This window comes from Bos javanicus, chromosome 5 (genome assembly GCF_032452875.1).
Source record: "Bos javanicus breed banteng chromosome 5, ARS-OSU_banteng_1.0, whole genome shotgun sequence".
Taxonomy (NCBI): Eukaryota; Metazoa; Chordata; class Mammalia; order Artiodactyla; family Bovidae; genus Bos; species Bos javanicus.
This window is the reverse complement of record NC_083872.1, coordinates 80,542,568-80,558,977: the sequence shown is the minus strand read 5'-3', so window position 1 is coordinate 80,558,977 and position 16,410 is coordinate 80,542,568. Positions and strand designations below refer to the sequence as shown.

The window sequence follows — 16,410 nt, the reverse complement described above, 5'->3', positions numbered from 1 at the left end:
CTCCAAGGAGATGGTCACTATCAAGAGAAACAAGGTCTCTATATACTGGGAGGGGTGAGTGAAATAAACAAGGGCCTGAAAAGCACAGACACCCAGCTGCAGCTTACTTGAGGGCCGTTCTGTAGTGGTAGATGGCTTCCCTGTTCCGACCCTGGTCCTTCAGGAAATTGGCATAGTTGTAGTGAACCTTGGCATTGTGGGGCAGAGTTTGAACTCCAGACCTAAAAGTTAATAAATTAAAAAAAAATGAGTAACAAAGAGTACTGCTTAGGAATGTTGACAGTTGCTTTCATGTTTTAATCACAGATTTATGAACCTGCATTTGAAATGTTCATTGCATCCACCAAAGCCTCTTTCAAAACTTGTGGACCTTATGAGTTACTAAACATGCTTCTGTGGAAAACAGTGAAGGTTGTGCACAATTATGCACAAGCAAAATACACTAACTGCATGTGAAGCAGAGGAGCAGGAAGTAGTGAGAGATGATTCTTTGGGGGGACAATCATGCATGCTCAAGTTAACTCAGCTTTTTCCTTTTTCCTTTTTCCTTACTTCTTTCACTTATAGCCTTCCTCTTTTTTTAAAAAAATTGAGATTGTCTATAAAAATAAATCATTACAAGAAGGATGACTGTAGACTAGCCTCCCTACTAAGGTTTGTTGGAAATAAATATTTCTCATGTACTAAGCCAGGGCTAATTTTATTTAAAGGCAGGTGTAATTATTAATAAATATTCTACAAGTTGGAGGTAAGGAAAGGAGGTTTGGCTCAGAAAAGTTAAAAATTTCTTAAGTCATGAGTGTATTAGTCTGCTCAAACTGGCAAAACAAAATACCTGGGGAGCCCCAGAGGGTAACACTGAAGTTTTGAAGGTGATACAAGTCACTTGTAACTGCACCACAAATTCACCTTGCACAAGATCAGCCTGGTAGTAAGTACCAAGAATGGGATTCTGACCCAAGGAATTTGCTTCTAGAGTCTCCGTTCCCTCACCTGCAAGGAGGTGGTGGCAGGGAAGTGACAAAGGTAGATGGGTTTGGGAGCTATCTGGGAAGAAAACTCCAGAACTTATGTAGGTTAAATGTGGGAGGGCAACAGGCTAAAGGTGAGAGGAAGGAGACATGATGACAACCTAATTTCTGGGCAATTGTATTTCAAATGCAGTACCTCTTCTAGGTAAGAACACTAGGGAAATTCCATACAAAGTGTTAAAGCGGTTAGGGAAATACGTCAGGGTATTGTGACCTTTGTTGAGCTTTTGTTGAAATAGCCCCTATTTAATGTTATAAGCCAATAAAAACTGTTTTTAATTTTAAAATAAAGAAAAATGTGCAAAGGCAAACATAAATGAAAGAAAAAAAAATTAACAGCCCCTTAGGACCAGCAAAGACTGTCCCACTTAAAATCCACTGGCTGGCTCCTTGAGGAACTCTTCAGAGGACAGAATGTACAGGGAGTGGGTGAAGCTAGAGACCAACCCAAGGGCAACATCCTGGGAAAGCAGCAGACTCCACCTTATGTGGAGCTGCTGAGGTGAGGTCAAATGCATGGCCCTAGCTACCTCTTCCTGGACCTGCACATCCCGGTGACTTATTTCACTATTCTTTCCCTTCCCAGCAAAAGGCAGGAAGTTTAGTCTCTAGAGGGCTTCCCAGGTGGCGATAGTGGTAAAGAACCTGCTTGCCAATGCAGAGATGTAAGATACTTGGGTTCAATCCCTGAGTCGGGAAGACCCCTGGAGAAGGGCATGGCAACCCCCTCCAGTATTCTTGCCTGGAGAATCCCATGAACAGAGGAGTCTGGTGGGCTACAGTCCATGGGGTTGCAAAGAGTTGGACACTGAAGAGTTGGACTTAGCACACACTCATGTTACTCCCTAGAGAACTGAATCAGAGAGCTCCTGCATTCAGAAACAACAGGTACAGCTGAGGGCCAGTAGAGATGTACCTTCAAAGTAGGTTAAGTGACAATATGCATTCTGAACAGTGGATCCTCCTAACCCTGTGGTATCCATGCAAAGCTCTACACACTGGCAGCCAGGATTGGACTCTCAGGGAGGAGACTGGAGGAATCCTCTCACTGGAAAATGACTAACCCAAAACAAAAGATTTACAAATGCTACCATTTGGGTGCTCCAGTGAAACCATCAATCTCTTCAATCACTCCCACAGTACAGCTCACTAGCTAACAAACAAAGCTAGAATTTTAATGTAACATTTCAAATGGACATTACCCAAAGTATATTTAGTCATGGCAGGACCAAGGTCAGAGTGATAGTGATGGCTTCTTAAAAATTTAATTTTTATACAGGAAAATGTCTGATTTTTCTCTCCGAAACTACACAGTGCATGGTACAGGGAGATTTTAAAGATAACTTTGATTTCAGCATAGATATAACTGTAATATTTATTGGAACTGATCCTTCCTTCTATGCAATTAGCATAGCCGCTCTATTATGTTTCACCCAAGTTCGGTCTGTGAAAACACATCCTTGTGAAGATGAGGGCATTGTTCAGGGATGGCAGTAGGAAGTAGTAACACTCGTAGCAGGCGAGCGGGTGTGGGTGGAGGAACTGCAATCCTGTGACTCTGCTGCTTTTCCCATTGCTATTTCCCATTGTTGTTTTTGACCTTTACATTCTCTACGTAATGTTTTCCTGCTTTGTTTTTCCAGTCTCTCATTTTACAATGAACAGTTTATGAAAAAAGAAAGATAAACTAGCCAAAGGCAAAACTTTCAGTGTCACTGAGTGGCCAGTTTGCCTCTCCTTCCTGGGCCAGCCTCCTCAGCCTGTGACTCGGATGTTGTCATTCAGTCGTCCCAACTGTCTTAATAGAATGTGCAGCCTTACACACATTTACTCCACAAGGAAATGTAGGATTCATGAGTTATGGTGCTGGATCTCAAACCCTATTCATGACTGCTGCTGCTGCTACTGTTTAGTTGCTAAGTCGTGTCTGACTCTTTGCGATCCCATGGACTGTAGCCTGCCACGCTTCTCTCTCCATGGGGTTTCCCAGGCAAGAATACTGGAGCAGATTGCCATTTCCTTCTCCAGGGATTGAACCCGCATCTCCTGTGTCTCTTGCATTGGCAAGCGAATTCTTTATCACTGAGTCACTGGGGAAGCCCTATTAATAACTACAACAAGGATTATGAATAAAAGCCTCCCTCTGAATGCAGGGTCTGTATTCATGCACTTTACATTTCTCCCTCACACCTCTCATTTGCAGAAGACTTGAAAAATACCAGAGATATCAAGACACTTCTCTCAGGTATCTCTCCAAGTTTGTAGAACGTTTGTTTTGTTGATATTACTGGAACAATAGGTCAGGAAAACCATCTCCAAATTCCTGATTAGAAAACAAACACTTTTTAAAAACAAGTAGTGTTTGGCCAGAGGTTAACAGGAAAGGAAAGTAAGAATTTGTGGTTCTCCTCGATTGTGACCCTATTTAACCTAAGGTTTCCAACACCACACTCAGGATGGCCAGTGCTTACACCGGCTCATTTTAAATCAAGCGCTGAGCTAAGCATCCACTTCCAAGGGCTATCTCCTTTCCACCCTTCAACAACCCATCAGATGGGTAGTATACTGTACCTCCCATATTGTAGTTGAGGAAATTGAAGCTCAGAGAGATGAAGGCTATTTTCTAAGGTTACAGACTGAGTAAATAGTTGAGCAGAGATTTCAACCAAGGCCAATATAAGGTCAGAATCATTCCTGAAGTTGGTCAGTATTGGATAAACCTAAAAGGTACCACAAGATACTAGGTACATTAGAATGTCACTGTGACTATGTTTATATCATTGATAAACAAACTACAGCCTGATGGGCCACAGACACATCCATGGGTTTACCCTTCTACAAAAATGTCTTTGGCCTCTTTCCCAAGGTAACAGCAGAGTAGCTGCAAAAGAGACGAGAGGGTCCACGAAGCCTCAAATATTTATAGTCTGGCTTTTACAAAGGAATCTGCCAATCTCTGGTTTCTGTTCTCTGCCCTGAGAGATCTGCTTATCTTTCTGGCTCAGCAATTCCAGAGGAAGAAAAAGAAATGTGTTTCCTACAGAAAGGGAGGAAGATCTAGGCCGTATATTCTTAAGGGTGGTCCACAGATCATTTAAACAGTTCATGAATGGGATTCAGAGAGAACCCAAACTGGATGCAAAACAAAATATGCTATCTTTGTCATTCTAGGTATTTTGAAGATTTGGGGGATAGGAAGAAAATATTTAATCAAATTGTGTTATTTTGGTACAATTTCCTGCAAACACACATAAGAGTCTTGGGTATCACTCAGTTCAGCTGGACGTATGCAGTTTCTATCTCCTCAGATTAGATAGCAGAATAATTTCCTGTTCTAAGAGATTAAAGAAAATGTACCTTGCAACTATGATTACAAATATCTCTCACTCTGTCTCCATCCGTCTCTCTGTCTGTCTGTCTCTGTTTACATTGGGCGTAGATTAAGTTAGACAACATAAAGCAAAATATAGGTGTGGTGAAGTATATACATTCTTTGGCTTTTACATTAGATTTGGGTTCAAATCCTGGCTCCTCCTTTCACAGCTATCTGACTTGGACAAACTACTCTCTCTCTGAGCCCTTGGTGAGACACAAGGATTGGATTCTTATGCTTTTGTGTGAGAGGTTTTCAAGAATAGATGTACAAAGATGTGAGGCAGCTTTGCATTGGTATCTCCTAAAAATACATCATTCAGTGCCATCTTTTTTTGTGGGAGGAGGCCTTAGCTGGAAACACTGGAACTTGACTGAAATTTGGATTTTCTCTAATACAAAGGTCTGTCCTAAGATATTCTGTAAGATTGCTCATAGTATTGCCAAGCAAAACCACTCCATATAGTTAGAGAGGTCTTGAGACCATATGACCTGGGATGGCCAATGAGTTTAGTTTGGAAGAGAGGAGAAAACAGAATCAGGACCTCTGTAAGGACATCAGCTTATTTAGAACTTTTTCTTACTCAGTGGGCCAGCTCTTGGTTTTGACCATTACAGCTACTTTAGGTTTTCCTCATCCTACCATACCGAGCTCAGGCCCACAAGAGAACAGTCCTTGAAGGCTTGGGTTGACTACAGTCGCCTGCCTACACTTATACAGTGTCCTGCCCTTCCTCTTGTCTACCACCTGCTTTGTTGTTGTTTAGCTGCTAAGTTGTGTCCAGCTGTTTGCGACCCCACAGACTGTAGCCCGCTAGGCTCCTCTGTCCATGGGATTGCCCAGGCAGGAATACTGGAGTGGGCTGCCATTTCCTTCTCCAGGGAATCTTCCTGACCCAGGGATTGAACCCATATCTCCTGCATTGGCAGGCGGATTCTTACCAGTGAGCCACCAGGGAAGATCCTACTACCTGCTACATTATATTAAAATGTGTTCATGCGTCTGACTCCCATCCAGACTTTGGGCTCCTCTAGTCTCTCCCCCAACCCACTTCTCGCTCATGTCCTAGAACACAATGCAGAGCAATAACCTTACATAGTGTTTATCATACTGCCCTGGGCATCTTTTAACACACTCTTTTATTCTTATAAATACACCAGAAGATGCACGAGTGTACTAAGTCACTTCAGTCGTGTTTGACTCTTTGTGACCCTATGGATTGTAGCCCACCAGGCTCCTCTGGTCCATGGGTTTCTCCAGGCAGGAATACTGGTATGGGTTGCCATGCCCTCCTCCAGGAGATCTTCTCTGGAGGGATCTTCTTAGAGATCTTCCCTAGGGATCAAACCACCCACCTCTCTTATGTCTCCTGCATTGGTAGATGGGTTCTTTACCACTAGTGCCACCTGAGAAGCCCCTAACAGAAGACAGACACTATCATTATTCAAAATTTTTTAAAAATTACTAAAAAAAATTTTTAATGAAATTAGATGAAATTTAGATGACTTACATGACTTAGATGACTTACAATGTTGTGTTAGTTTTAGGTGTACAACAAAATGATTCAGGCCATTTCCTTCTCCAGAGGATCTTCCCAACCCAAGGATCAAACCTGCATCTCCTGTGTCTCCTGCATTGCAGGCTTCAGATTCTTTACCTGCTAAGCCATTAGCGAAACCATATATATATATGGTTCCTTCCTTATATATATATATATACACACACACACACACACACACACACACACATATATATATATAAAATTATGGTTTATCACAAGATATTGAATAAATATACTGAATAGTTCCCTATGCTATACATAGATCCTTGTTGGCTATCTGTTTCACATAAAGAAGTGTATATATGTTAATCCCAAATTCCTAAATTTTAAAATAAAGAAACTAAGGCATGAAGTGGTTGAGTAACTCACCCACGATCACAGAGCTATTAAACAGTGGAACTTGGAGCAAAGCCAAAAAGCCTAATTCCAGACTCCACACCAACTACTAATCCTATCATGACTCAAAGATTCCTGCTAAATGGTCAACTAATTTGAACATTGCTAAGGAAAGATGAATATATACAAACATCTGGTCTTGAAGGAAAAAGAAAAAACTTAAAGTCTCAGATTCTTAAAAGTTTTCTCAGAATATAAATCAATTATAATAGGTAAAGTTTTCTAAAACCTATTGATAGCTTTGATTTGCATATCACACAAAACTCCATTTGATCAGCAAAGGACTCTCAGACACAAAGTTTCTTTATGTACATATGTGGAGTGTTTTAGTAATCAACTGCTCACTTCCTACATGCTCCCATCTAAAAAATCAGAAGCCTCTGCATGCAAGGTCAATGAGCGTTTTGCTCTTTTGTTTTCCCTTTTTAAAATTGCTGGCATCAGTTGTATAGGGATTGAACACTAACTTGTTATCCTTGAGATAAACCACTGTCTGTCAGAATCCATCCCCAGAGTTGCTCCGATTAAGCAGTAAACATCATTATAAAATGCAATCACTCTTAGTACCTGTACTCAAGAAGGTTTAACATAGGGCAGACCCATTTAAACATTTTTCATAAAATCACTGACTACTAAAAGTGAAAGAAAAAATGAATTAAGTCAACAGAAACCAGGAGGAAGTTATATTCCTGAACTTCCATGCCCTTGTGTTTACAGAATGACCTCAGCACTGGGCAGTAAGAGGGAACGAGTTCACTGTCATCTGTAAGCACTGCACTGAAGTCAGGGGTATGACAGGAACAGAACAGGCTCTGCAGCCTAAAAATGAAAAACAATTCATAGAAAAGGAAAAAAAAAAACAAAAAACAGAGCAACAGGTCCCTACAGTACCCATGGAAATAATGATGGTGATAATGATAATGACAATGACAATAAATGACATGTAATAATAAATAAAGACATGCATGCCAAATTACATTTTTTTCTATTAAAAAAGTTAAATTGCCAAGTAGCAAAATCAGATATATTGTTTTAAGTGGACTTCCTGTGGAGAATTTGCTTTTGCTGTGTTATCTCAGAGGAAGCCAACTTCCCTCCCCTCACCCCCATGGAAGTTAGAGGAGAGTCGTTGACCAGTTCTGTCATCTCAGTGCCCTGATAGGGGACAAAGGGCAGGCACGTGACCTAAGTTCAGGCTCAGTTAGAAGACTTTATCTTCCTGGAACTGTGATGTGAAGAGAGAAAACAGGGGTAAGTTTGCTGCTCCTGCTGCTAAGTCGCTCCATTCATTCCATTGCAAGTTTTCACATCCCCTCAAGACAGACTATTCAGACAACCAGTCTGCTAGGCACCAGCTTCCTCACTTGCCCCCCAATTCTGTGTGCTCCCCTATGTTCCTCCTATATTTTCTCATTTTAAAAAGTAATCCCGACACTTCATTCCTTCATTTACCCTCCATTCACTCCTTTGCAAATATTCAGGTCCCCTCAAGACAGACTATTCCAACAACCAGTCTGCTACACACTTTCAGGTGTTTGCCTCCAAAGAATAAGTGTAGGGTAGCAGGTGATCAGGGAACCAAATAAAACCACATTGACTGAACTGGCCAACTGGGCCACAAGTGAGGATAGAAGCAGGAGGCAGGCAAAAACTAGGAACTCCTAGAGACTGGGAAATACTCATGGGAGGTCAGGTGTGGCTGAGCCAGGAGCCCAGGTGAAGGTTGCCTGGGCTGTGGCATCAATGAGACAAATCAAGTGCAGAAACACAGCATGATGAGTGACCCAAAGGATGTTTATACTTTAGACATTTAGGACATTGTTATATTGGTGGCTCAGATGGTAAAGAATCTGCCTGCATTGCAGGAGACCTGGGTTTAGTCCCTGGGTTGGGAAGATCCCCTGGAAAAGGGAATGGCTACCCACTCCATTATACTTGCCTGGAGAATCTCTTGAACAGAGGAGTCTGGCAGACTACAGTCAATGGCAACAGTCAATGGTTGTAAAGAGGCAAACACGACTAAGTGACTAACACTTCACTATATTCTGAAACAGCTTCTACACCATATAAAATCCTACCAGGAGATGAGACACCGTTTCCTGTTCACAATTAATGTTCAAAATAAAGCAACTGGATCACAGATCACGACTTAATGTCCTGAAACATTTTAAAGAAAATGTATTGCATTTCTCTTCCTTCTTGCTGTGCACTCACCTTTCCCATTCACTCAGCTGAACAATGGAATTAGACTTATTGCTTCATTTTGTTTATAGCTGATTTTACAGCCCAGCTTATCATTAAGACTTTCCATCTCAATTCACAGACCCCCCAAAGCTTCCCGTGATCCTTATTTTCATCAATTCACTTAGAATGAGCTCCCATAAAACTTAATATACTATTTAAAAAAACTGAAGTTAAAACCCAAAATAAAAGGACATCTTCCATTTATAACTTCACTGAAAAACACTTCTGGAGTAGTAAATATTACTAGATGTCACCTGATTCATTTGGAAACAAATACATAAGCAAATGGGAAGAGATTCACTTTTATCCCTCTAGTCATACCTGAATAGGGACTCTCTCGATAGCCAAATTTCATTCTGTTTCATGGTTTTCCAGGAGAAAAGCAGCAGTAGCAGCACCGTGGACACACTCAGGGTGGTGGCTCCACAACGATTGAGCCACGTGCACAGCTTGCTCAGTCCGTGCACGAAAAGAATGCAGTAGCCCATGCTAGAAAAGAAAGTGGAGAAGCAGGTGAGTCTGAGAGTGTGACGGAGGCCTCTGAGCATTCCATCCCATACAACTAACTTTCAAACAGAGCCTGTGCTATGATAGAAAAACAGACACAACCTCCCTGTCAGATACATTTCCACATCAATGCTCCAGTGGGCTCCACTAGCACATTTGCTAGTTCTCTGTCCAAGTGTGGAGAACCACAGGTTCATCTTGTAGACTCCTGCTCCTAGATTTCATCAGCTCACACATCCAGAAAAGCCCATCCTGTATGCTCTTGGGTCTTGACTGGACCCTCTAAACTAATGTCCCTCGTGCTTCTAACATTGTATAAACCTTCTGGCACCATGTTTCAAATTTGGGCCCTGAGGCTTGAGAGAGACAGTCCCTGGAGGACGATCAGATCTTGAGAGGGATTCTGGTCACCAAGGAGCATTGGGTTTGGTCTCCAGAAACATGCCACCTAGTAAGTCCCCACTCTGGCAAAAGTCCTTAAGACTTTCCTTCCTGTGGGAAGGAAAATCCTCTCACAGGCCAACTCTAGAGCCTGGCAGCTTGGAGCTCATCATGGACAAGCTTCATTGATCTGATTCTCATGCTGACTGTGGCCTAGCTTTCCCAAGAGACAAGAAGAATCCTGGAGTGGGACTCTGGCACATTGCGGTCATATCTCTGAAAGCTTTGGCCTGGTGGATGGAACATGTTCCTTCCCATCATCTATGCACCCACAGAGAGGCTTCCTGCCTGCTGACTGGCCTCAGAAAAACACAAACATTTAGCTTGTACATTTCAGTCATTTTTTCCCTAAGATGACAATATAAATTATTACAGAATATTTTAACAACGAAGGGAGCTTGTATAAAGAAATCCTATATGAGTCAGACACTAATACTATAAGAAACCTTAAATCAATACATCTCATTTACTTTGCTCAACTATTTATTTGTTCTTTCACTAGTATATGACAGGCAGTATGCTGGGCACTAAAAATACAATTATAGGTAAAACACAGAATATATACCTCCTACTGTTACAGGCACCAAGAACATATCAGTGGACAACACAATCATTCCTCTCCTCCTAGAACTCATATGGAAGGAAAAAACAGCCAACAGGCAAGTAAAACACAGACCGCTGCTGCTGCTGCTGCTAAGTCGCTTCAGTCGTGTCCAACTCTGTGCGACCCCATAGACGGCAGCCCACCAGGCTCCCCCGTCCCTGGGATTCTCCAGGCAAGAACACTGGAATGGGTTGCCATTTCCTCCTCCAATGCATGAAAGTGAAAAGTGAAAGTGAAGTCACTCAGTCGTGTCCGACTCTTCGCGACCCCGTGGACTACAGCCTACCAGGCTCCTCCGTCCATGGGATTTTTCCAGGCAAGAGTACTGGAGTGAGGTGCCATCGCCTTCTCCGAAAACACAGAGTAGATCACACAGAATACAATACATTAAGCAGAGAAGAATCAAGTAGGAAAGAAAAGGCGGAGACCAGGCTGAGGTGGGGGAGATGAGCTGTACATAGGGTTAGGGAAGGCCTAACTGAAAAGGTGACATGTGGACCAGGTATTGAAATGCAGGAGGTGCACTCTGAAGGCACCCATGTCCCCAAGACCAGCTGTCTTCTCCCCCTGCCTTCATAAAGCAGCACCACAGAGGACCAATGTTTATCGAGCACATCTAATATGCCAAGCACATTCTTGGCAGAAAGTCAGCCCATCCTCACATCCCTGGGGTTCACTGTTAGCAGCGCTGAATTCCTGATACTGAAGAAGAGAGACAAAGACATTTGCTGAATTTGGTCATGTGGCTCATGCACAAAACACCAGAAATTCCGGATTCCAGAGTCCACACTCCATCTGCTGTCCTGACATTGGGGTTCTGCCTTGACTGGTGGATGCCTGTGTTCCTCACACCTTATCACACAGCTTCGCCTACTTCCTTCCCAAGCACTCCATTCACGAAATCTCAATGGTCGTTAACAGTTTCCTTGTAGGAAACAGAGCTGCCATCTGGCAGAGCAGTGGGGAAGTGAAACACTGGGATCCCAACAACTCCAGAGGAACGTGGCAGAATACAAGGATGACTAAGATAACAGCAGCCAAATGAACTATTTTATACGTTTGCACACTTGTTGAGTGTTTCCTACGTGTCAGTTCAGTTCAGTTCAATACGCGTCAGGTGCTGTGCTAAGAGCTTTATGTGGACCTGTCCACAATATCTGTAGGGCTTGGAACAAGGGTAGTACTGGCTTTAAATATATTATCTAATTAAAAAATTCAATCTTCAGTATCTTCGACTTCATAAATGAAGAAACTAAAGCTTTTGTTGTTGTTGTTCAGTTGCAAAGTTGTGTCTCTTTGCAACTCCATGGACTGCAGCACACCAGGCTTGCCTGTCCTTCACTATATTCCAGAGTTTGCTAAAACTTATGTCCAATGAGTTGATGATGCCATCCAACCATCTCGTCCTCTGTCATCCCCTTCTCCTCCTGCCCTCTATCTTTCCTAGCATCAGGGTCTTTCGCAATGAGTCAGCTCTTCACATCAGGTGGCCAAAGTATTGGAGCTTCAGCTTCAATATCAGTCCTTCCAATGAAAATTTAGGGTTGATTTCTTTTAGGATTGACCGGTTTGATCTCTTTGCTGTCCAAGGGACTCTAAAGAGTCTTAGAGAATTTAAATAACTTGCCCACAGCTCCAAAAGCTAGGAAGAGAGTCAGATCAGAAGTCCCATGGCCCTAATGTTCTGCTGTAATTCAGGAGTTGGCACACCTTTTCTGTAAGGGGCCAGAGAGTAAATATTTCAGGCCATATGGCCTCTGTCCTTCCTACTCAACTCTATCTTTGTAGCAGGAAAGCAGCCATTGACACTTATGTAAACGAATGAGCATGGCTGTGTTCCAACAAAATGTATTTATAAAAACAGGCGGTGGGCCAGATTCCACTCACAGGCCTGTCGTTGAGCCTTGCTACGGCCAACACGAAGGGGAACAGCGCTCCTTCCACTCAGCACAGGCCTTGGGATCAAGTAACACAGTCATTTTCTTTTCAGAAGTCCTTTTGTTGACATATGGTTTAAAGAAATGTTAAGCCATATAAAATAATCTCCATTTAGGTTTGCAAATTTCTCAGAGGATATCACATTCTTAAGAACTTGAACACAATATCAGAGATTAAGATGCTTCTCTATTATGACATTTCATCTTTCAACATCTGCTTTACTGCAGCTCTCAGCTGCAGGGGGTACGAATGCTTTCTTCATTGCTGGGGCAGCAAAAGCCCTCATTTTGAAACTGGAAAAATCAAGCAAATGAGAAACTACATACTTTTTTGGCCTCCAGGGAAATGAAACCAAACTCCAGTTTGGTCTGGCTAACCTGTTGAAGGAAAATGTGGATTCTGACTAGAGATGGCCACAGAGAGCCCAAAAGAGTCAGTGCAAACCATTGACAGCTGACAACATCATAACCTGGAGAACCCAGAACCCAACTGGCTGTGGAATGGCTTAGCTCAGTACAGAGGCATTTTCAAAGCACGCTTGAGAAGCACCACGGCTGTCCCAGAGAAGAAAGCACAGAAATGCTCTCTCATTCACAGGCCACAGGTATCTCCAATTTTGAATAGATTTTATTGACAAGCTGCTCAGCATGCAGCACTTGTACTAACTAAAGAAATTTACATCTCTCCCTTAAAAGACGCAAATCCAAAGAGAGCTGAATAGGAAATCTGAATCAACAATGTCTTTCCTTTCAAATTAGAATAAAAAAATGTTTACACCTGTTGTTTGAGAACTTTGTGAGCAGTTAATCATCCTGCAAATAGTACAAATGTACTTTCAGGAACCTTAAGGGGAAGAAGTTCTTAAGTGATAAAAGTAACAACATTTTCCCTTCCCATTTACATCAACCTGGAGAGATGACAATTTTCTATGACTGGGCCAAGGATTTAATGAAATTTGCTTTAGTTTCACTTTTTGTTTAATTATAGGCAGCAAAGAGAATCTTTCAGTTGTTAAGGTAGAACTGAAATTCTACCTTTTAATTTAACAAGCTCAAATTACCCACTGAATGTACCCATAAGTAGCATTAATGATACAAGACAGACACATTCTATTTTACTACTCTAAAAAATTCCCAACTTTAGACTGTTTAAGTGAAACACATCCCTGATTAACTTCACATTGATCTGTTGAATCCCCATCTGGAAATTTATCTGACCTTAAGATCTTATTCCAGTCTCATGAATGCTGACCCCAAATGGTTAAACAATAAAGCCCTGGAACCTTGAACCCAAAACAAGTGTTTGATGCTCTAGCAAAGGAAACAACAGGAGTCAATGGCGGCTCCTCAGCTCAGATTGAACCCAGAAGCTGGCAGTTCCATGAGCCCAGACTCATCAGTGTCCCAATTTATTGCCATTTCATTTATTATCTCAAACACTTGATGGATGGGGAAATATCCCCAAAGATAGAATGTATCTGGATGTGAAAGTTTATTCATAGTCTAGAGAAAGACTAGACTTGTGTATTTCCTTAGCTCCACATCCCAGGGGTGCTAGTCTAGGTTTATTAATGTTCTTAATTAATAAGAGAAGCTTCTTAATGTTTATTTTGTCACCTCCACTGGCTTTGTTCATAGTAATGTCTCCTAAGGCCCACTTGACTTCACACTCCAGAATGTCCGGCTCTAAATGAGTGACCACACCATTGCGGTTATCTGGGTCATTAAGACCTTTCCTATATAATTCTGTGTATTCTTGCCACCTCTTCTTAATCTCTCTGCTTCTTAGGTCCTTACTGTTTCTGTCCTTAACCATGCCCATCCTTGCATGAAATGTTCTCTTGATATCTTCAGTTTTCTTGACAAACACATCCACAATTGAGTGGTGTTTCTGCTTTGGCCCAGCTGCTTCATTCTTTTATTATTTTTTTTTTAATTTTATTTTTAAACTTTACAATATTGTATTGGTTTTGCCAAATATCAAAATGAATCCACCACAGGTATATATGTGTTCCCCATCCTGAACCCTCCTCCCTCCTCCCTCCCCATACCATCCCTCTGGGTCGTCCCAGTGCACCAGCCCCCAGCATCTAGTATCGTGCATTGAACCTGGACTGGCGACTCATTTCATACATGATAGTATACATGTTTCAATGCCATTCTCCCAAATCTTCCCACCCTCTTCCTCTCCCACAGAGTCCATAAGACTGTTCTATACATCAGTGTCTCTTTTGCTGTCTCGTATACAGGGTTATTGTTACCATCTTTCTAAATTCCATATATATGTGTTAGTATACTATATTGGTGTTTTTCTTTCTGGCTTACTTCACTCTGTATAATAGGCTCCAGTTTCATCCATCTCATTAGAACTGATTCAAATGAATTCTTTTTAATGGCTGAGTAATACTCCATTGTGTATATGTACCGTGGCTTTCTTACTCATTCATCTGCTGATGGACATCTAGGTTGCTTCCATGTCCTGGCTATTATAAACAGTGCTTCGATGAACATTGGGGTACACGTGTCTCTTTCCCTTCTGGTTTCCGTAGTGTGTATGACTACTAGAACTAATCAATGATTATAGTAAAGTTGCAGGATATAAAATCAACACACAGAAATCCCTTGCATTCCTATACACTAATGATGAGAAAACAGAAAGAGAAATTAAGGAAACAATTCCATTCACCATTGCAACGGAAAGAATAAAATACTTAGGAATATATCTACCTAAAAAAACTAAAGACCTATATATAGAAAACTATAAAACACTGGTGAAATCAAAGAGGACACTAATAGATGGAGAAATATACCATGCTCATGGATTGGAAGAATCAATATAGTGAAAATGAGTATACTACCCAAAGCAATTTATAGATTCAATGCAATCCCTATCAAGCTACCAGCGGTATTCTTCACAGAGCTAGAACAAATAATTTCACAATTTGTATGGAAATACAAAAAACCTCGATTAGCCAAAGCTATCTTGAGAAAGAAGAATGGAACTGGAGGAATCAACCTACCTGACTTCAGGCTCTACTGCTTTATTCTTTCTGGAGGTATTAATAATTCCCCTCTGCTTTTCCCCAGTAGCATATTGGACACCTTCTGACCTGGGGGCAGAGTCTCATCTTCAGTGTCACATCTTTTTCCCTTTTCACTGGGTTCTCGTGGCACAAATATTGGAGTGGATTGCCATTTCCCTCTGCAGTGGACCACGTTTTGTAAGAACTCTGCACTCTGATCCATTTGTCTTGGGTGGGCCTGCACAGCATGGCTCATAGCTCTGCTGAGTTACGCATGCCCCTTTGCCATGACAAGTCTTTGATCCATGAAGCGAAGTTGTTTGTACTACAATTACCTTGAAAGGCTGTTGCATGGAGTAAATGAAATAACACATGGATGTGTTCTCTGAACTGAATACAGGTATCAGTGATCTCAAGGACAATGTCTATCTGTTCATGTGTGTATTTAGTACACTATTACATCAATTAGGGTTAATAGCAAGGAAAGATAAGAAAGCCTTCCTCAGTGATTGGTGCAAAGAAATAGAGGAAAATAATAGAATGGGAAAGACTAGAGATCTCTTCAAGAAAATTAGAGATAACAAGGGAACATTTCATGCAAAGATGGGCTCAATAAAAGACAGAAATGGTATGGACCTAACAGAAGCAGAAGATATTAAGAAGAGATGGCAAGAATACACAGAAGAACTGTACAAAAAGATCTTCATGACCCAGATAATCATGATGGTGTGATCACTGACCTAGAGCCAGACATCCTGGAATGTAAAGTCAAGTGGGCCTTAGAAAGCATCACTACGATCAAAGCTAGTGGAGGTAATGGAATTCCAGTTGAGTTATTCCAAATCCTGAAAGATGATGCTGTGAAAGTGCTGCACTCAATATGCCAGCAAATTTGGAAAACTCAGCAGTGGCCACAGGACTGGAAAAGGTCAGTTTTCATTCCAATTCCAAAGAAAGGCAATGCCAAAGAATGCTCAAACTACTGCACAATTGCACTCATCGCACACGCTAGTAAAGTAATGTTCAAAATTCTCCAAGCCAGGCTTCAGCAATATGTGAAGCGTGAACTTCCAGATGTTCAAGCTGGTTTTAGAAAAGGCAGAGGAACCAGAGATCAAATTGCCAACATCCGCTGGATCATGGAAAAAGCAAGAGAGTTCCAGAAAAGCATCTATTTCTGCTTTATTGACTATGCCAAAGCCTTTGACTGTGTGGATCACAATAAACCATGGAAAATTCTGAAAGAAATGGGAATACCAGAACACCTGATCTGCCTCTTGAGAAATTTGTATG

General features: G+C 41.6%; 1 protein-coding gene across 2 annotated transcripts in view; it reads right to left on the bottom strand.

The window, feature by feature from the left end:
- TMTC1 (transmembrane O-mannosyltransferase targeting cadherins 1) overlaps positions 1–16,410 on the bottom strand; it is a 309,847-nt gene that overhangs the window by 80,046 nt on the left and 213,391 nt on the right. The window contains exons 10-11 of one of the 2 annotated variants that reach the window (XM_061417504.1): positions 8,927–9,094; positions 108–221 (exon numbers count right to left, since the gene is read on the bottom strand). In XM_061417504.1, coding sequence (XP_061273488.1) covers positions 108–221; positions 8,927–9,094 — 282 coding nt within the window. The remainder of the gene's footprint in view (positions 1–107; positions 222–8,926; positions 9,095–16,410) is intronic. The other variant, XM_061417505.1, reaches the window with a different exon arrangement.